This window comes from Armigeres subalbatus, unplaced genomic scaffold (assembly GCF_024139115.2).
Source record: "Armigeres subalbatus isolate Guangzhou_Male unplaced genomic scaffold, GZ_Asu_2 Contig584, whole genome shotgun sequence".
NCBI lineage: Eukaryota > Metazoa > Arthropoda > Insecta > Diptera > Culicidae > Armigeres > Armigeres subalbatus.
In genome coordinates this window covers 87,708-109,546 of record NW_026943352.1, presented here as the reverse complement: position 1 = coordinate 109,546, position 21,839 = coordinate 87,708, and the positions used below count along the sequence as shown (strand labels likewise).

Below are 21,839 nucleotides of genomic sequence, written 5' to 3'. Positions count from 1 at the left end.
CATTAGGTTTTCAGGAGCACATATCTTCAAAATCAAACGATATGAAAATCAAAAACCACTTTTTATCTTTGCTCCAGTGCAGTAAGCACGGGAAAATTATTTTCAGATCTGCTGGGAGCTGTAACGACCATTGTGGCAATAATTTTTGGATTCTTGATTTTTTATTAAGAGACTTTCCTAAATCGCCTCTAAGTGTTCCTTATCCAATGTACCAGGAAGATATTTTACAAAATTCGTGACAAAAATCTTCACACTTTTTTCTCTACAATCTAGAGTACACCAAATATAGTAGTTTGGGCAACAAGTTGCAAAAAGATGATTTTTTCAGCACGAGTTGTACGTTTATCCAACGAGGCTTGCCGAGTTGGATAAATACTACGAGTGCAGAAAAAATCGAGTTTTGCAACGAGTTGCACACGCTATTTTTTTGCAATGATGAAAAATGAACTTTAATTTGATAAATCTGTACCAAAATTGTACAGTCTAATTTACTCCACATAATCATTCTTGCCAATAAATTATGTTGCTGCGGAGAACAATCAGATTCCATGTTACCATGCCACATTGCATAGTTCGATAAGCCGTAAAGCGATAGATGTAGTTGCCTTTGGAAATTTTTGATGTCTTGTCCACCAAACTATTTAACTTCTTACGGGCGCATAGAATACACTATTTGAGCACTTACCAAGCTAATTCAGCATAATGTAGTCATGTAACTACAGTTTTGATGTTGGTTTTTCATTATAGCACCCAAATGAGGGTTATAATGAATATTATGCAACCCATTTGAGTTGCATAATGTTCATTAAAGCACCCATTTCGTTGGTAAGGAAAAGTAGGCCGTTTTATCACTCAAAGACGGACTGTAAACCAGATATTATGATCAGGAATTGCCAAAAAATAATGTTTCACTATTGATTTTGTTTGTTTGATGTAACTATGTGACTATGATTTTGTTTGTTTGAAAAATTGTGAAAAGTCACCGCATTTCCGGAGTTGAGATAACGTATATTCATGATGATTTGAAATATTGTCCTAGTCATAACTTTTCTCAAGGATTGCATACGGAAATAAATGAATTTATCTCAGTACTCAATCAGGTTGAAGAACCCTCGAAATCAGTTATGGTAAAAAACGAAAAATTCCCCTGTGGGCAACTTCAATAGTGATGCTACGTTGGCTTTATCGACACCAAAAACCACTAAAGCGAATGAATAACGATCGTTGCAATAAGCTAATGAGATCAACGAGTACCTACATGAACAACGCATCAAGCCACGCACTAGAGGCATTTTTTGTGGTAACTACGACTTAATCAAAGATCTTAATCTATGTACCTACTTCGCTAGATAGGAAGAAACAGCCACAAAAAATAAAACAGTTCTAGCATTAACAGAACAGTTAAACTGATGCCAACGCGAAGTGGTGAGCGTTCACCGAAGGCCGCCAACAAACCTGCTCTAGTGTGTTGATAGCAAACCGACGATGACGGCCATCGTGCCCGCAGTACCAATTTGAGACCCCAATTAACACGAACCATCAAAGATCACCATCGTCAGCGGCACAAAAGGTACACCAGACATGATCGCCGGTGGAACAAATCTTGACTCACTTCATTACCGCGCATTATTCCCATTATTCACGAGATAGAGTATGAGTGTGAATTCGTCAAGAAAATAATTGGAAAATGGCAAGAACAGACCCTACGAATTGACATTTTATCGAAGTGTGCCGATCGGTGCACGATCGTGTTTCTCTTTCTTTTCTGCCGGAGCTGGTGATCGGTGATCTTTGGCTGATCTTCGAAGCTGATGCGCTTGTGATCGGAGAATGGCACACACGAACATGGGGTGGCGATAGTTTGATCACATAATCTTGCGCGACTGAGGGTCCCAAGATCCCTCACTACCTCCCTGATCGTGGCGAATCGCGAAGAAGAACGTGTGCGCGAGAAGCTAATCCGATCGATTCCATACAATCAGATCGCGGATCGCATGAGGTGGAGTGTGAAGTGGTAAAACACAGCGAGCACATAGCGCAAGACACTGCGGCGGAGGTTATGCATCTGACTAACTGAGCCAGAAATAATCTTGGGGAGACCCGACGGGATTACGTCAGCATCTCCGTCGGAGGGGGGCGAAGGGACAGAGTGATCTCCAGAGGCCAACGAGCAGTTGTCAGTGCTGTAGTACCCTACCGAGCTGTTATATAAGACGATGGTTCTTCTATGACAAGGAAAGCGTGCACAAAAAATGCTAAATTGGATCTTGAGATTTGCGCGCGGGGCTATTGAAGCTTACCGCTCGCGGTTCCAGATTGGTAATTGACCTACTTAAGGGTCGATGGAGGTCGTTGAGCTTGTGATGAAAGTGTAGTTGTGAAACAACTCGTTTCGTGGAATTAAGAACAAACTGGGGTACTCACATCATCGGTGAAATCGCCAAAGTGCTTCCGCTCTTCGTGCACCGTGCGCTCCTTGGTTTCCTCCCGGGAGACCTCCACCTCTTCCTTGATGTTCTTCAGCAGCCCATCGGGTCGGGCCACGATGGCACCGATTGTCTTTGGTTTGTTGCTATCGCCGCCGGTTGCCGTCGTCGTCAACCCAGCCCCGCCACTTGCATCACTGACTAGGTTTTGCAGACCGCCAGCGCCATCGCCGGCAGCACCGCCGCCACCGATGGGAACCGGCTTCCCGTCGGAATCGACGGCCGCATTTTTGGTAACTTCTTCCTCCGTTGGGTCGCCCAGAGTGCGATGCTGGAAGAAAGGAAGAAACAAATGAAACCATTATTTGGACATTCAACTCGCAGCCCCTGTTTTGCAGATGGCAAATGATTAATGGTTCTGAGTGGTGATTGATTTTGCAGTTAGGGACAGCTGATTAACTTTTGTTTTGCGTACAGTCAAAATATATTGAAAACATTTCGAATTATGTCAATATTTTGACTTATTCTGTTCCAATTATGTAAAGATCAACATCGAGATACCTGACAACAGGTGTTTTTATAATAAGTTCGATTTACATAATCCTTGAGAAAAGCAAAACTGTCTGTCAGCAGATGAATGAAATATGTATAGTATTTGAAGAAGTGCAGGTTAGAGATACACACCGCTCCACTGCCTTTTTTGCATCGGTAAGTACCATTAGAAATTTAGATAATAATATTTCACAAAAATTAGTTAAAGTTTCCATTGCCGCGTTTTAGCTCACAAAAGGATTATCCGATTATCATTTTTACAGGCAAATTTCTTTCGAGATTAGCAGTAAGATGAAGAATTGTACGGAAAAATTAAACAATCGTAAAAAATCATCGTTTCGGTGACTGTGTCCATAAAACTCGCCAGAAATCGATTAAGAGTGCGGCGCGAAATGAACTCATGTTGTATCTATGACAAAAGGTCAAAAGACAAAATATCGAAAGGACAAAACTTTAAAAGGGACAGAAGGTCGAAAGGACAAAAGGTCGAAAAGGATAAAAGATCGAAAGGGACAAAAAGTCGAAAGGGACAGAATGTCGAAAAGTAAAAGAAAAGAAAGAAAAGAAGGAATGTAGAAGAAGGATGAGGGAAGAAGGGAAAAGGAATAAGGATGAAATAATGAAGAAGAATGAAGAAGGGGGAAGGGAGAGGAAGTTTGAAAAAAAGAAGCAGGATTCCTGCTGCAGGGAAAAGAAAGAAGGAAGAATCCTGCTTGCCCACTAATGAGAATTTGATTTCCAACGAGATTAAACTATTGGATTAACGGAATTATCTACACCCAAAAAACAAATCTTACAATTATTGTATAAAATCTGGGCATATACAATTCTGTAAGCTTTTTATACAAATATTGTATTAAAATAATACAGATTTTGTATATGCCCAATTATTATACAGTTTCTGCAAGGTTCTTATGCAGAACTGTATTAAAATCTGCCATCCGCTGGTTGGGTGTAATATGAAATGGGAAAGGGCCAGGGATAGAACCCTAATTCTCCAGCGTATGAGGCAGAAGCAGTAACACAAGGCCACCAATCCGCTCAATAAAGAATAAGTTAGTAGGAACGAAGAATGAAGAATCAGATAGAAGGAAAAAATAGGACGGACGGACAAAGAAGAATTAAGGAAGAAAGAAGAAAGTAAAAGGAATAAGGAAGATGAGGAAATCAGTGACGAAAAGAAAGAGGAGGTAGGAAAAAGGAAGAAGAAAGAAGGGAGGAAAAATAAGGAAGAAAAGGAAGGAAAATTAAGAGAAAAGAAGAAATAGAGAAGAAAAACCCAGATGTCGATGTGAAAGCGAGCGGAGGGCAATATTTGTGATGACACATATCGCACGACCTTCCTTCTGCCAAGCTCCCGTATGAAGGGGGAGGGAAGAATATCAGTGTGGAAGCTGATATATCTCCACTGGCGTCCAAGTTTGGAAGATGATATTAGCATTTCCATATCAATGTTTTGTTAATAACTCCGGAACGCAATGTCCGATCGGTCTTATTTTCAATTAGGGTCCAACTAGGCCACAATCTGCGCCGGATGCAACTTGTTGCGAGAAACTTGGATAATGCTAAGTACAAAAAAGTTAGTTTCACATTTTTGTACACATACACACACATACAGACATCATCTCAATTTGTCGAGCTGACTCCAATGATATACAACACTATGGATCACTCCGTAAACATAGTATACGAGAAAGGCAAAAAGAAAGAAGACGAAACAAGGATGAAGGGAGAAAGTAAAAAGAAGAAGGAAGAAATAAAAGGGAAAAAGGGAGAAAGAAGGAAGAATGATTAAGAAATTACTTAGTATACGAGAAAAGCAAAAATAGAAGAGTGTAGAAGGAAAAAGAGAGAAGGGCAATGTAAAAAAGAGGCAAGAGGAAAGCTGAAAGAAGGAAAAAGTAGGAACAAGCAGGAACAAAAATTCCTTTTTCAGTATTTTGTACATTTTTGACCTTTTGTTTCGTTCGACCTTTTATCTCGTTCAACCTTTATTCCGTTCGATCTTTTGTCCCTTTCGATGTTTAATCCTTTCAACATTTTGTCCTTTTCGACCTTTTGTTCCTTCGACCATTTGTCATTCTACCTTTTGTCCGTTTGACCTTTTGCCTGTAATGCCTTTCTCCCCTTCGTTTACTGGGAGATATCACCGCCCACTACCCGACCTGGGGGTACAAGGTCGGACTCCCGCGCCGTGTTGCCCTACTAAATGCTTTTGAGGAAGCAGAACTAGTTCCCCTCAACGATTATTCGCCCACTTTTTTTAAAGCCCACTCAGTCGCCGTTATTGACGTGACCACAATCAACCGACCCCTCCTTCCCATGCTAAAGTGGAAGGTTACTTCCGACCTCTATGCGAGCAGCCAATTCGGGTTACTACCAACGCTTCTCCCCCTACCATCTTCAAGAGGCTGCGATGGCGTTATGATACCGCCGACTGGGAGTTTGTTGATAGCAGTATCCGATGCGCGTTGGAGCACGGTACCCGGTTAACGCTTCCCGACTGCTCCAAAAATCGTCCTGGACCCCACTACTGCCCTTAGATGGTGGTGGGACGAAACACGTCGTACTATTCAGCCCAGAAGGAAAGCCCACCGAGCGCATAGGAGTCATCTCTCTAGGCACCCGAGAAAGGTAAATGCATTGGGACATTACAAACAACACTATAAGATGCAAGACGCAAAAAAAACAGTCGAAGGGTATTCTGACTACCTAAATCCGACATTTAAAAGTAAAACCCAAAGTAATACACCTAGCGGTGATAGTGCCTTTCTCGTTGTGAGTAATTTCTTCGCTCTTTTTGTATGAAAAAAAATATTTTGAGTGAGTAATTTCTTCGCACTTTTGGTATGAAGAAAAGTATTTTGGCCATAACTTCTGAGCCCATAGTCCGATCCGGCCAATTTTTAATAGGAAACAATGGGACATGATTCTGCGTCGAATGTTGCGAGCTAATCGACTGAGAGTAAGTGCCTAAAAAAAGAGTGAGAATTTTTCTTGTAAAAATTGGCCATAACTCCGAAGCCCATAGTCCGGTTGGGCTGATTTTCGATACGAAACAATGGGACAAGATTCCGCGTCGAATGCAACTTGTTACGAGAAAATCGGTTGAGGATAAGTGCCTAAAAATGAGCTAGTGTGCTTTTATTTGATAAAAAGTATTTTGGCAATAGCTTCTAATCCCATAGTCCGATCCTGTCAATTTTGAATAGGAAACAATGGGACAGGATTCTCCGTCGAATGCGAGCAAATCGGTTGAGGATAAGTGTCTGAAAAATAAGCTAAACTTTTTGCGCATACACACATACACACACACAGACATCACTCCAATTCGTCGAGCTGAGTCGATCGGTATATAATACACTATGGGTCTCCGGGCCTCCTATAAAAAGTTCGTTTTGGATCGAACATATAGCGTTTACGTATACTTTGTATACGAGAAAGGCAAAAAGAAAGAAGGAAAAAGTTTAATTGTCGAAGCCAGAGGCATTGCAATTCCGAAATGTGAAGTTAAATTCAACTCCATTATTATTGACGACGATCTTCAGCTACTGATCCGTCTTAAAAATGTGAGAAGAAGGCAATACCAAAGAACTCGCGATCCCGCGTTGAAAGTTATTTGGCGAGATTTGCAAAATGAAATTAAAAAACGTTTCGCTATTCTGAGAAATACCAACTTTGAGAATAATGTCTCCAAGTTGGATCCCAGTTCGAAACCCTTTTGGAAATTAACGAAAATTCTTAAAAACCTCAAAAGCCAATTCCAGCGCTTAAAGAGGGAAATAAAATTTTATTAACAAATGGCGAAAAGGCTCAAAAACTTGCTCAGCAGTTCGAGAGTGCCCATAATTTTAGTCTAGGTCTCACTAGTCCAATTGAGGATCAGGTTACACGGAGCTTCGAAGACATTCTCAATCAAGAGAATGTTTTTGACCCTTCGTTGGGAACCAATTTGGATGAAGTGAGATCTATTACTAGAAAATTTAAAATATGAAAGCCCCGGGTGATGATGGTATTTTCTACATACTTATCAAACAACTTCCTGAGAGCTCCTTATCCTTTTGGTTAATTTATTTAACAAATGTTTTCAATTGGCATACTTTCCAGATAAATGGAAAAACGCCAAAGTTGTTCCAATTTTGAAGCCGGACAAAAATCCAGCTGAGGCTTCTAGTTATCGCCCAATCAGTTTGCTTTCTTCAATAAGCAAACTGTTTGAAAAGATTATTTTAAATAGAATGATGGTTCACATTAATGACAATTCTATTTTGCTGATGAGCAATTTGGTTTTCGCCATGGGCATTCAACCACTCATCAGTTATTAAGAGTTACGAACTTAATTCGGCTCAACAAATCTGAAGGATATTCGACTGGAGTTGCTCTTCTTGATATAGAGAAAGCATTTGACAGTGTTTGGCATGAAGGTTTGATTGTAAAATTGATGAATTTTAATTTTCCTCTGTACATCATTAAACTGATCCAAAATTATTTATCAGATCGCTCGCTGCAGGTCAACTATCAGAATACTAAATCTGATAGATTACCTGTAAGGGCTGGTGTCCCCCAAGGCAGCATACTGGGGCCCATATTGTATAACATTTTACTTCTGACTTACCTGATTTACCACCAGGGTGTCAAAAATCTTTGTTTGCAGATGACACGGGCCTTTCAGCCAAAGGGCGAAGCCTTCGTGTCATTTGTAGTAGATTGCAAAAAAGTTTGGATATTTTCTCCACTTACTTGCAAAATGGAAAATTTCCCGAATGCTTCCAAAACTCAGCTTATAATTTTCCCACAGAAGCCGAGAGCTTCCTATTTGAAACCTTCTAGCAGACATATTGTCACTATGAATGGGGTTCCAATTAATTGGTCTAGCGAAGCTAAATATTTAGGACTTCTGCTATATCAAAAATTAACTTTAAAAATCACATTGAAGGCCTTCAAGCCAAATGTAACAAATATATTAAGTGCCTATATCCACTTATAAACAGAAAATCAAAACTTTGTCTTAAGAACAAACTTTTGATTTACAAACAAATTTTAGACCTGCCATGTTGTATGCTGTGCCAATATGGGCTAGTTGCTGCAATACCAGAAAGAAGGCACTCCAGAGGATTCAAAATAAAATTTTGAAAATGATTCTGAAGTTGCCTCCGTGGTATAGTACCAATGAACTTCATAGAATTTCTAATATTGAGACATTGCAACAAATGTCCAACAAAATAATTTCCAATTTTAGATATAATCGTTGCAATCTTCTATTGCAACGATTAACTCCTTGTACCCTTAGTATTAAATAGGTTAAGTTTAGTTTAAGTTGAAAACATTGTAATTCCTACATGGTTCAATTCAACCAGAGGAAAAATTCTAACTGCCAGAGGCAATTGAAATGTATTAATAATAACTAAAAGCGTAACATAGCAAATAAGGATGATAGTGTTAAGAAAACACGGAACACCTAGTCTAAGTGATGAATGCATGTATTAGATAATTAGCAAATAAAATTAGTTAAAAAAAAAAAAAAAAAAAAAAAAAAAGAAGGAAAAAGAAAAATGGGAAAACTGAAAAAGGAAGAATGAATAAGATGGAAAGAAGAACCAAGAATGAAGGAACCAAAAGGGAAAAGGAAGTAGAAAGAAGAAATAAAGAAAAAAAGAAATAATAAAGAAGAAGTAAAGAAGAGAAAAGAAAAAAATGCGTAAAGAAAAGATAAGGATTAAGGAGAAAGATTGAAGGAAGAAAAAGTAAGAGAAAAAAAAAGAAAGATGGAAGAAGAAATAAAGGAGAAAAAATAAAGAAGAGAAGACGTAAGACTTAAGCAAGGATGTTATCGATCATCTAGTAATTTACGTTCGATCATTTAGTAGTTTGTAAACAACTCATTTTAGTTGCTGTATTTCAGAAAGTGTTGTATGGTGGATTTCTAATGCGAAGGTTTTTCTACAATACTGCCTAATGGTTCGTTGTTAGAATTCCACCAATAACGGAGCTATAGCGCTAGTTGCAGTAACTCAAACTAAATGATAACAAAATTTCAATAATTTAGTTTGAGTTACTGCAACTAGCGCTATATCTCCGTTATTAGTTGAATTCTAACAACGAACCATTAGGAAGAGTTGTAGAAAAACCTTCCCACTAGAAGTCCACCATACAACACTTTTTTAAATTCAGCTTCTAAAATGAGTTATTGAGAAACTACTAAACGAGCGAACGAAAATTACTAAATGATCGATAACATCCTTGGACTTAAGTAAATAGAAGAATGAGAAGAATGAAGGGAAAGGGAAAAAAGATGAAAGAAGAATGAAAAAGGAAGATATAAGAATAAAAAGAAGATGGACACAGGAAGGATACATAAACAATACATTTTTTATCTTCCTTCTTATTTTTCACTTTTTACTTTCACTTTTCACTTTTTACGTCTTAGTTTTCACTTATTACTTTTCATTTCTCACTTGAATTTGTTTCACACATCAATGAAACTTGGAAGCGGTGTTTTCGTCCCCAGAAAAAATTTATCTCGTCAAAAAAAAAGTGTCTCCCGCTCCTATTAATAAAGCTCTCAAGCCATTGATTAAATCTTCATTCGTTTTTGCTGAAGAAAAAGCACCTGAAGCATCCAGAAGTCGTTGCAGTTGATCGTTGTTCAAACAAGAAACTTTGATGGGCGACAAATCTGTTTTTCATCTGTGTTGTCCAAGAAGAGGATTTCGTGTGATCCTGTCTGATCATCAAATACAGCTTATTTAGTGCCGTTTCCGTGGCGTGCCTACGTCGAGGAAATTGTTATTACTATGGATTGAAGCATTTCAAGCTTAGTAGTTTTGGATGAGAGATTTGTCGGTGGTTTGATGTTCCAACAATAAATCCATTAATCAAACTAACCAAACCATCAACACAATATGAGTAGGAACATGCAGGTAAAATTCGACAAACTTACATGCATGGGGACACGTTTGACCAATCAAAATTCTGCTTTGGTATCGATGAACTGGTGAATGACCATGAGAACGTTATTTCGTATGGCGGAATTTCACCAAGGAGTAAACTAAAAACACTAGACTCAAGATGAAAATGAACTTACTGGATTTTTTGCTAGGATGGATCAAACATAACTGTGAAGAAACCTTTCTTGCTTCAGAAGTGAATCCTTTTTGTAGTACTGGTGTTCACAACAAAAAGGGCATTATTACGGAGCACGAGTTATGATCAACTTATTCGTAGTACTACTTGATCATTACCCCCAGATGGGTGAGGGATAGAGGACGACGCACACACACACACATCACTTTTCATTTCTTACTTCTTAGTTTTCACTTATCACTTTTCATTTCTCACTTTTCACTAAAAGCTTCACTATTCTTACTTTTTACTTCTCACATCTCACTTTTTATTTATCAGTACAGATATGTTCCGTTTTTATCAACACGGTCCGTGAGTTTCAGTTGACAAAAACGGAATAATTTTCTTTTACACATTTTTTGATATTTTTCAGGTTCTAACATTTTTAAATGCTTTAAATGCCCATAAACCACGTGAACATGCTACCATGGTAGTAGGACAAGGGCTAGTGAAAAGAGACCAAAGTTATTATAGGAAATCTATATTGACCATCAATGGTGACTGGTTGAGTTTCGTGGCAAGTAATGAGTGCATCAAATAAACGTCCATAAATTATGTATCACAAAATCAACCGTTTTCAATCCCTCCTCTTTTCATTGTCCAGCTATTTGTATGAAATCTCAAAAATGTATATGAGTCACACTTTTAGAAACCTTCTCCCTCCCATTAAAAGCGTGACGTAATTTATGGACGTTCCCTAAGATAAGGTGACATCCGTTGATAACGTAACAATAAATTTGACAATATTTGACCTCCTTAACCCTTTCGGTTACTTAGGGGCAGCAGGGACTATGTCCAAGGGCTTGACGATCCCTCCCGAGGCAATCTGCGAGTTGTGGCGCCTGCCTAGGATGTGGTGAGGTTTTACAGTGGGCCCTGTTAAACCTCTATAAAAAGCTGCATGTATCCCCAAGTAGGCTCCGCCAAAGCGAGCGTGTGCCGCTCAAAGCGCACAAGCCCAAGTCCTGGTGTTAGGTGGAACGCTAAGCAGCCCTGACACGACGGCCCTCCGGCGAGACAGGAGGTTTGCGCAGGCCCAATAAGCCGCCTGGAAAACCAATAATTATGAACAATATAAAAGATAATGCGACTCGATACAATCGGCAAAGACCTAGGCGACGAATAAAGGCTCACGATTGGAAGCTAGGAACATAGAACTGCAAGTCGCTAGGTTTCGCAGGTTGCGACAGGATGATCTACGATGAATTATATCCCCGCAACTTCAACGTCGTGGTGCTGCAGGAGATTTGCTGGGCAGGACAGAAAGTGTGGAAAAGCGGGCATCGGGCGGCTACCTTCTACCAAAGCTGTGGCACCACTAACGAGCTGGGAACCGGCTTCATAGTGCTGGGAAAGATGCGCCAACGCGTGATTGGGTGGCAGCCAATCATCGCAAGGATGTGCAAGCTGAGGATTAAAGGCCGTTTCTTCAACTATAGCATCATCAATTTGCACTACCTACACGAAGCGAGACCCGACGACGAGAAAGAAGCATTCTACGCACAGCTGGAGCAGACATACGATGGATGTCCACTGCGGGACGTCAAAATCGTCATCGGTGACATGAACGCGCAGGTAGGAAGGGAGGAAATGTATAGACCGGTCATCGGACCGGATAGTCTGCACACCGTATCGAATGACAACGGCCAACGATGCATAAACTTCGCAGCCTCCCGCGGAATGGTAGTCCGAAGCACCTTCTTTCCCCGCAAAAATATCCACAAGGCCACATGGAGATCACCTAACCAAGAAACGGAAAACCAAATCGACCACGTTCTAATCGACGGTAAATTCGTCTCCGACATCACGAACGTCCGCACTTACCGCAGTGCGAATATTGAATCCGACCACTACCTCGTTGCAGTATGCCTGCGCTCAAAACTCTCGACGGTGTACAACACGCGTCGGAGTGTCGCGGCTAAACATTGGGCGGCTACAAGACAGTAGACTAGCCCAAGAATACGCGCAGCAGCTGGAAGTGGCACTCCCAACGGAAGAGCAGCTAGGCGCAGCGTCTCTTGAAGATGGCTGGAGAGATATTCGATCCGCCATTGGTAGCACCGCAACCGCTGCACTTGGCACGGTGCTCCCGGATCAGAGAAACGACTGGTATGACGGCGAATGTAAGCAGTTAGTAGAAGAGAAGAATGCAGCATGGGCGAGATTGCTGCAACACCGCACGAGGGCGAACGAGGCACGATATAAACAGGCGCGGAACAGACAAAACTCGATTTTCCGGAGGAAAAAGCGTCAGCAGGAAGATCGAGACCGTGAAGAGACGGAGCAACTGTACCGCGCTAATAACACACGAAAGTTCTATGAGAAGTTGAACCGTTCACGTAAGGGCCACGTGCCACAGCCCGATATGTGTAAGGACATAAACGGGAACCTTCTTACGAACGAGCGTGAGGTGATTCAAAGGTGGCGGCAGCACTACGAAGAGCACCTGAATGGTGATGTGGCAGACGAAGATGGCGGTATTTTGATGAACCTGGGGAACGTGCGCAGGACATAATTCTACCGGTCCGCAGGAAATCCAGAAGGAGATTGGCCGGCTGAAGAACAACAGCACCCCTGGGGTTGACCAACTACCAGGAGAGCTATTTAAACACGGTGGTGAGGCACTGGCTAGAGCGCTGCACTGGGTCATTACCAAATTTGGGATGAGGAAGTTTTGCCGCAGGAGTGGATGGAAGGTGTCGTGTGTCCCATCTACAAAAAGGGCGATAAGCTGGATTGTAGCAACTACCGCGCAATCACATTGCTGAACGCCGCCTACAAGGTACTCTCGCAAATTTTATGCCGTCGACTAGCACCAATTGCAAGGGAGTTCGTGGGGCACTACCAGGCGGGTTTTATAGGCGAAATGCTCCACCACGGACCAGGTGTTCGCCGTACGTCAAGTATTGCAGAAATGTCACGAATACAACGTGCCCACCCATTATCTATTCATCGACTTCAAAGTCGCATATGATACAATCTATCGGGATCAGCAATGGAAACTAGAGCACGAACACGGATTTCCGGAAAAACTGATACGGTTGATCAAGGCGACGATGGATCGGGTTATGTGCGTAGATCGAGTTTCAGGGACATTTTCGAGTCCCTTTGAAACATGCAGAGGATTACGGAAAGGTGATGGTCTTTCGTGTCTGTTATTCAACATCGCTTTGGAAGGGTAATACGAAGAGCACGGATTAACACGAGTGGTACAATTTTCAATAAGTCCGTTCAACTATTTGGCTTCGCCGACGACATAGATATTATGGCACGTAACTTTGAGAAGATGAAGGAAGTCTACATCAGACTGAAGAGGGAAGCCAAGCGGATCGGACTAGTCATCAACACGTCGAAGACGAAGTACATGATAGGTAGAGGTTCAAGAGAAGACAATGTGAGCCACCCACCGCGAGTTGGCATCGGTGGTGACGAAATCGAGGTGGTAGAAGAATTTGTGTACTTGGGCTCACTGGTGACTGCCGAAAATGATACCAGCAGAGAAATTCGGAGACGCATAGTGGCTGAAAATCGTACATACTTTGGACTTTATATTTATATTTCGATATGTTGCTAACTTATTAGTGTGTAGTTATTGTTGCTACTAGATACCGAGAAAACCCCGCATCCCCGCAATACTACGTTAATTATGTAGAGTAGATAAATAGAAGTGTACATCAAGGATTCACTTAAAAAAGTGATATACTGCCGTAATCTGGAAAAGCTACGTAAGTGCCAATTTACAACATGCATGTTTTTCATTTTGCTGTTAAAGAGCTCGATGAGTAGTAATCGTTAACACTATTTCAGGAAAATGGCGTTTACATCACTTTTTCAGATTACAGCAGTATAGTCTTTGCCACATTATGTGATGTAGTCTTTGCCAGACCTCCTGTCTATGAGGCAGAAGCTGTATTCACTATCGTCTCCATAAATTAAGAAACTAAACAAGAATAAGAGAAAACAATTGCAGAGAGCAAAAATGAAGTAGTATGATGATTGTATGATTGTCTTAATATAGTCATAGGGAGTTTTATAACTTATCTGAAGATAGAAAAGTCTCTTGAAACCCGAGAGGATCTCCGGAGGGTACCTGAAACTCTTTAAAAGAATTCTATAGATTTGGTAATACAGTTTTTGTCCTACCCACGTCTTGGAACGTGGCCGCGCCTCTGGTCAAAACCAATAAAACGTTATTCTGGGACAAAATTATAAAATTATGGATTATCTCGTCTTAAATGAACGCCTTTGCCCGGTATAAGGCGAATCGAGGAGATGTCTTCTTAAAATGGACACGTTTGGCCGGAATAAGTGGTCTTTGCCACAAAATAATGAAAATTGTAAACACAACAAAATAGAGAACCAGAAATGTAAGAGGAATAGTTAAGTTATAGCATCATCAAATATCCCGCTTACATTCTATGCATCAAAGATCGTCGAGAGGTTGTTAAACCGTAGGCTGCGTGAAAAACTTGAGGCTTTTCCAGGGAGCTCGCCAGGGATTTAAGACCTGTTCATACTTTTCCTGAATTAGGAGTCGTACTCCAAAATACCTTCAACCAAGAGAAACTCGATGATCTAGTTTCTCTGGATGTTTCGAATGCGTTTAACCGCACTTAGACCCTACTAGTTGCTAAGCAGCTGGTGAACTGGAGTTTTGTTAGTAACATAACCATTGATCAAATTTTTCTCTCTCGCCTGCTCACTCGGTTTTTTATCGGCAACTATGCCTCCAGGACCTACTCAGACTGGAGATTGGAGTCCCACAGTAGTCTTTTCTGTCGGAGAGCCTGTTTCTAGTTGCCATGAACGGAATCTTCAATAGCCTCTTCAAGAATATCTCCATTTCACCATTGTATACGCAAGCAGCGGGCCCTGTCAGACCGTTTGTGAAATCTGTGGGGTACAATATTCAGTTGGACATGTTATTCACTGGTGCCCAAAGCAGGTATGGAAAAAATCGGTTCATTTAGCGCTAATCTTTCACTCACCTCTACACACAATCGCAAATTAGGCAACTGTACACGAGCCCTTCCAAAATTTTCAATTTCGATTGTCTGCCGTTTGGCTTCAGATAGTAACGAATCATGCTAAAAAACAAACAGACAAAATTCACCACCGAATCTATCCCACAGATAGCACATAATGCATAGCCGAGTAGGGGAACTGTACCGGTTTTGGCCATGTTCCTAATTTGGTCAATTTTGCTAATAACTCCAAAAACAAAGAAATTCGCGAGGGTTTTATTAGTTTCATCAAAAGATATATCCCTCACGGTTCAACTCTGCTTTCAACTGATCGATTATTTTGGAAAAATATGTATTTTCCAAGTTTGGCCAAATTAGGCACTAAGTTGGCCAAAACCGGTGCACTTCCCCTATTTGTTTACATTCGATTCGTAAACGAATGGAATCGCAATTGAGTGGTAAGTGAGGATTCGGCAGAAACAATCAGGCCGCAAAACGAATCATTGAGTGTAAATTGAATCAATCTGCTGAGTCCAACTCAGTGTTTTCTGCTGCACTCACTACCCATCGGTTCATTTCTCATCTCTCGATTTCTTTTCCCACTATCTGTGGTTCCACTTATTCCTGCTGGGGGGCACTCAGTACTAGGCATGAATCGTTTGTTGGTTCGCTGTTGGGTTGAGTAGCATTCATTTTGCAATCGTGTGTTCGCTCAAGATTTTTTTATGTACAGGTTACCCGACTTGTCAATATCCCCAACTCAGCCATCTTGGATTTTTGTATGGAATTTATGCTCGTTTGTTTACGTTTTGCACTGAAAATGTATGTTTCCCCCCGCGCTGGTTATTCCCATCTACTGACGAAGTCGGATAACCTGTACATAAAAAAATCTTGATGCAGCTATGAAATCTGTACGAGCAATCGAGATGCCTTGAGATGATACTGCTAGCGTATCAGCCCTTGAGCAGCGCTTCCTCAGAGTTGAAGAGCTGTATCATTAAAACTAGATACCAGCTTGGGCCTCTCGGGCACCCTAATCCGGGTGGAGGTCTACCCACGAAAATTTGCGGGCCTTTCTGGTCTCTCAGGGATGCAAATTTTTCGAACGCGAGATTCCATTTTTGGTCGGTTTTCGATGCACTTTCAGTCTGGTTGCAGCGATTCATCTCCGAAGAGCAGCGCGTTTCAACCATTTCAATGGTTTCTTGGATATCCAATATGCATCCATGATTGGGTATTCGGTCAAAGTTTGAAGATAAGGATTCCCCATCGTGGAATACCGTAATTGATATTCTTTTGTCCTATATTTTCGTTCATCTTTTATTTTCCATCCAAATTAGGAAAAAAATTTTATACAAAGTTGATTTGTTAATTCAAGACAAAATTTTCAAACGACTTATCTGCTTTTGTAAACAAGATTCAAACGACGATTTGATGAATCTGAAAGTTCTCCCACGCGAACCAACACCATCAACAGGTAGCGTAATCCTTCACCTAGTACCTATTGATGGTGTTGGGTTGGTTTGCGTGGGAGAGCTATCAGATTCGTCGAATCGTCGTTTGAATCTTTGCTTACAACAGCAGATAAATCGTTTTGAAAATTTTGTCTTGAATTGTTATACGTTGTACTTTTGCTTGCGACGATATCATGACAAGTGGAAAATTTAAGACATTATGTTTTTATATTGCCATGCTGACGGCCAATAACTATTATGAACATAATGCGTTAGCTTCCCTTACCTCTGTTTGAACCGTTTCCTGCCGGTCGGTATCCTCGGTGGTGTTGGTGGACACGATCGGGCCGGAATCTTCGATAACTTTGCCATCCTCGAACTTGAGCTGCCGCTGGACGCGCGTTTCGATCTGCCGGGTGGTGATCAGTTCCGTTTTCCGCTTCTTGATGATCTCCTCTGAAACATTGGAAAGAATGTAAATAAAACGTTACCCGCTGAATAACAGTTCAAGGTGTACCTACAGTAGCTTAGTTGATATAATAGTTATTTTTTTAAATAGTGTTCTACATGCATAATTGTTGCACCTCATAAGAGATTTAATTTGTATTTTTAAAGACGCGCTACTTTTCATTTACTCATCAACTGAGTAAAATTTCATTGCGGTTTTTTTTCTTTCCCAAGAAAAATTTACTCATTTTATTGTAAAAAGTAGGACAATTCAAAACTTGAGTTAACAAAAAGTGAATAATAATTTTACTCAGTTATGGTGAGTAGGTGAAAATTAGCGTGCGACGCTTGTGCGGATGCAACAAACCGGCTTATTTGATGCAACATTTTTGCTCTTTCCGCACGAAGTCATTCGCCTTTAGGTAGTCTATAATACAGACACGACGTGTCGCATGTCCAGCCGCTACAACAGAGAGACTTCCTTCTAAGCTCTCTCTAGCAGAAGAAACGAACCCTCGCGTGCTTAAAAGCGTGTTGGCAGTTCGAACAGTGCAAGTATTGCATAGATGCAGCAGGTGAAGAATTTTGCATTGTCGCTCAACATCACTGTTCTCAATGAAGCAATCAACGATTTTTGAATTATCGAATTACGTGAATTTTATTTCAACGACAAATTACACTTCAAACATAATATGCAGAGGAAACATGGTGCCACGCTACATGCATTCATACCATGATTGTTAAATATATTTCAGATAGAGAGCTTCAATGTGAGCCAATGTCACTCTCTTCTAATTTGATCTCCGAAAAGACCACCTTTAGCTATTCGCCACCTATTTGATATAATTGAGAAAAATTTGCAAGTGGCAGCGACTATTTAGTGCTTTTGTTAGCCATCATTATTATAGGTGACCGATGCATAGTTATGGTGGATACTGCACTATAGATATGCAAATAGCGGAAAAAATGACCTTCTAAATTGATTTATATTTCAAACGCAATCCATCACGCAATTCAGATAGCAATGAAGCTTAAAAACGATCGGGGATCCGCAATGGGGTCACGATCAAGTTGATTTAGTTTGTTGTGTATGTTCATCCACGAAATGGATCGAACAAGTGGAAGCTACCTACATTGTGGGTGAATCACCGACCTACGGTAATGTTTTAGCGTTTCAGTTTGCTATGCTCTGTTCGACTATCGGGCGGTCAATAAATTAGCACCGCAGCACGCAATGTTCGATCACACGGTTATATTATGTGACATTAATGGCAGATCGACTCACTCTAAGTCTGAGCTACGCAAATTGCGTCGAATATCATTCAGTTTTAGATTATCTTTTAGTGGAATGTGTTCAACTGTCTAAGACGAGTTAAGCACTCTGTGGTCATCTTCAGTGTCTCGTACTTGACTCGACTACGAGACACTGAAGACGACCACACAGTTGTGGTCGAAATACGTATCTGCAAATATATCGAAAATAATTGGTGGAATTAAATGGAGAGTACTTAACTCGTCTTAGGCGGTTTCATTCAGTTTTGTTCAAAATGGGACAATCCAAAAATTGAGTGAAAGATAATACTTTAATTAAATGATGATTGAACTAAAATTAGAAATCGTTTTGCCGTAAAATACAGTCAGATGGATATGTAAAGTTCTCACCAGTCATATAAAAGTACATGATGAAAGATCATTCTTTACTGTCACGAAATCACCATTTTATTGAATTAGTATCCTTTACTCAAATTTTAAGTTACCTTATTTTTAACGGAAAAAAAGTTGGATTTGAGTAGGTCAGGCTTAGCGTGTTGGATAACGGATTATGTCACACTGTTCAGGGTAACCTAATGTTACTGGCAATGTGAACGCGACAAGGTGATGCTGTGTGACAAAATCACAAATTCAGTGCAATTTACACGTAAAATATTCAAAGATTCAATGATAATCAATTTTTTTTTCGAAAATAAAAAACAGATAATTAGTTTGACTGTCCATCAGAAATTACTTTGAATTTCCATTCGAAACTAGTTTTCCATTTCCATTCGAAACTAGAATCTCCTCGAGAAAATCGTGTGTACTTCTAAAAGAATGTATTTTGACCTTTTCAAAAGAGTATCTTTCAAATAGGATGTTCATTAAAATTTCAAAAGAAAGGAATTGGAATTTCTGCCGAAAATATTGAGAAATATCGTACGGCTTAAAACATCCTTTTAATTTTCTCGATGTAATCTTTGGAACATATAACAAAGGAAAACACTTAGGACTTTACGGTACTTGTGCGGTGGTGAAATGTTGATCCTTTTTTGTCGGTGAAAAGGGAACGCATGGTGGTTGTTGAAAAATGGTTACATAGAACAACATGGACATTGTTGTTTCATGCTTCAAAATGATTGTCTCGTCTGATTCACTACTTTTTTCAATTGAATATTATTGTTATTTCAGTTCTGCATCGAATGAATGACACAATAATAAAATCGTTCCTGACTCATAATTGTTCGGGATAACTTGTGTTCGACAGTTCGGTCTGACCACCTTTTGATCGACGAATATTCGAAGTGAGATAGAAACAAACGAAACAGACCAACCAGATCAATAATAACAACAAAACATTCACGGAAAGTGTTCAAAAGTGAATTAAATAATTAATTAATAGGCCCCTTTTTATGATAACCAACGTAGTGACATGTTAGTGAAACCTATCCGAAAGAACTTCTAGTGACGACGTGAAAAATATTGAGAAAAATACGAGAAAAATAATGCGTGCAAAAGTGTAGTACCTACTTAGTAGTGTGGTGAAAGTTGTATCAGTGGAAAACGGATTCAAAATCCAAGTCAGCAGCGGACAGATCTGGTGCGGTTGTGGACATTTACAAACGAGGGAAACGCAGGACAAGTTTTGTGTGAAGGGAAGAGTACTGGACCGTAGAAGTTACATTTGGAGTGGCGTGTGGAATAAAAGTCCGATTTCGTCCGGCGGAAAAGGCGGCGAATCGTTGAATCTCGTGGCAATGTTAGTAAAGGTTGGAAGGCGTTATAATAGTTGAAGGGAAAAGTGATATAGAGGTTATATTTGCGTATTTGTAGTGCAGTGTGCTATTGATTGATTCCTTTATTGATTGAATTTCATTTTGTTTATTGTTGAAAAAGCCGATCGCAAGCGATGCCATTCCAACCGCTGGTTATTTTTTTTAGTGTTTGCGCTACTGTAGCGACGCAATTTTTCACAGATTGCAAGAATAAAGTCAGACCGTCTGTGGGCAAATTATGCTGTGCAACAGTTGTACACCCTACCCACAGACGATCAGACCTTTCTCCAACCGAACCAAATTTCCTGGAGGCGGAGTCAAAGTTGCACAACATCTCGGAGCGTGTTGCGACACTCTTACCTCGACATGAGCAAACATCTCATTCACTTCCCCGCGCTCTGCCTGTTTTCGCTCTAACTAACCAATCACAAGTTAGTCATGCTTGTCGACTGCTGCACGGCACGCCAGATTCTCTGCAAGTTGCAGACAATCTGAGTGATTGCAGTCGAAACTGCGTTCCACTACTCCATCGCTTGGCACATCCTCTGGATAAGGGTATCCGGGGATGTGTCCCGACCGCAAACGTCTAGCATTGCTCTTTTATCGACGTCGAAACGAAGACATACGAACAGTATGTGCTCTGCAGTTTCATCAACACCTGGGCAGTCAGGGCAGACGGGGCTCTCCGCGTACCCAAACCTGTGGAGGTACTGCCGGAAGCAGCCATGGCCTGACAGTAATTGTGTCAGATGGAAGTGAACTTCCCCATGGGGTCTCCCCGCCCAGCTCGATATGTTAGGTATCTACCTACATTTAGAAGAGTTATCCCACTCGCGCTGCGCTGTATCAAGTGTGCTGCTAGGGACTCTGAGACACATCAAGCGGTACGTGCTTTCCAGCTTCCACAGGTAACTGGTTACCCCCAGAGCTCTCGCGCAGGATGGGCCGCCGTACCTAAGAATAGATGCGACAACGCCTGCCAGTAGCCTACGTCTACTGGCACACACCTTGGAACTGTTGGACATCATCCTCGATAATGCCGCAACAGCAGTCGAAGCTTTCTTGCACGTATAGTCGACATGGCTGGCTAAGGTCAGCTCGTCGTGTATTACGACCTCGAGGAGTGAAGCCGACGATCTTAACACCAGGAAGAAACTTTAGTTTCAGTACCCCGTCATACATAAGTACCGGGCCCAGTATTGAACCTTGCGGAACTCCTGCGGTAATATAAACGCTTCTCTGGCTGGCATCGGTATCGTATAATAGTACACGGTTCTGGAAAAAATCCGGTACAGGTCCACCGGCAGGCTAAGCCGGTGTAACGAGAGCGCGATGGCATCCCACCTTGCGCTGTTGAATGCGTTCTTCACATCAAGTGTCACTAACGCACAGTATCGAATACCTCGCCTTTTCTGTTGGATGCAACTTTTCGCAAAACAAAATAGTAATTAAATAAACCTATTACTTTAAGCTTTGTAATGAGCATAGAATCAATCGCCTATAATTTCGAAGCACTTCAATCTAAAGTGAGTAAATTAATTAATTTTGTATATAAAGTTAGCTTAAGTTGAGTTCTGTCACCTATATTTAGCAAAGACATAATATTTATGATCAGGGTCTTGACACATGAAATAATATTGAGGTTAGCGATGTAACTGAAACCGTACGATGCTGATCTAAAAGCTTTGACAAACAGCGTTTTTGATGTAACAAAGTCAAAATTCAACAGAACCTCTTCAACTTTTGACTTTTGAGGTTTTGGCTGCCCTCGAACCATTGTGTACTGGTATGACGGCGAATGTGAGCAGTGAGTGAAGGAGAAGAGGTGAACGAGGCACGATGCAAATG

General features: G+C 40.8%; 1 protein-coding gene across 1 annotated transcript in view; it reads right to left on the bottom strand.

The window, feature by feature from the left end:
* Positions 1 to 2,424: 2,424 nt before the first annotated feature.
* LOC134204445 (uncharacterized) overlaps positions 2,425 to 21,839 on the bottom strand; it is a gene marked incomplete at its 3' end in the record, with an annotated part of 106,972 nt that continues 87,557 nt past the window's right edge. Inside the window, exons 3-4 of the mRNA XM_062679270.1 lie at positions 16,805 to 16,974; positions 2,425 to 2,757 (exon numbers count right to left, since the gene is read on the bottom strand). Coding sequence (XP_062535254.1) covers positions 2,425 to 2,757; positions 16,805 to 16,974 — 503 coding nt within the window. The remainder of the gene's footprint in view (positions 2,758 to 16,804; positions 16,975 to 21,839) is intronic.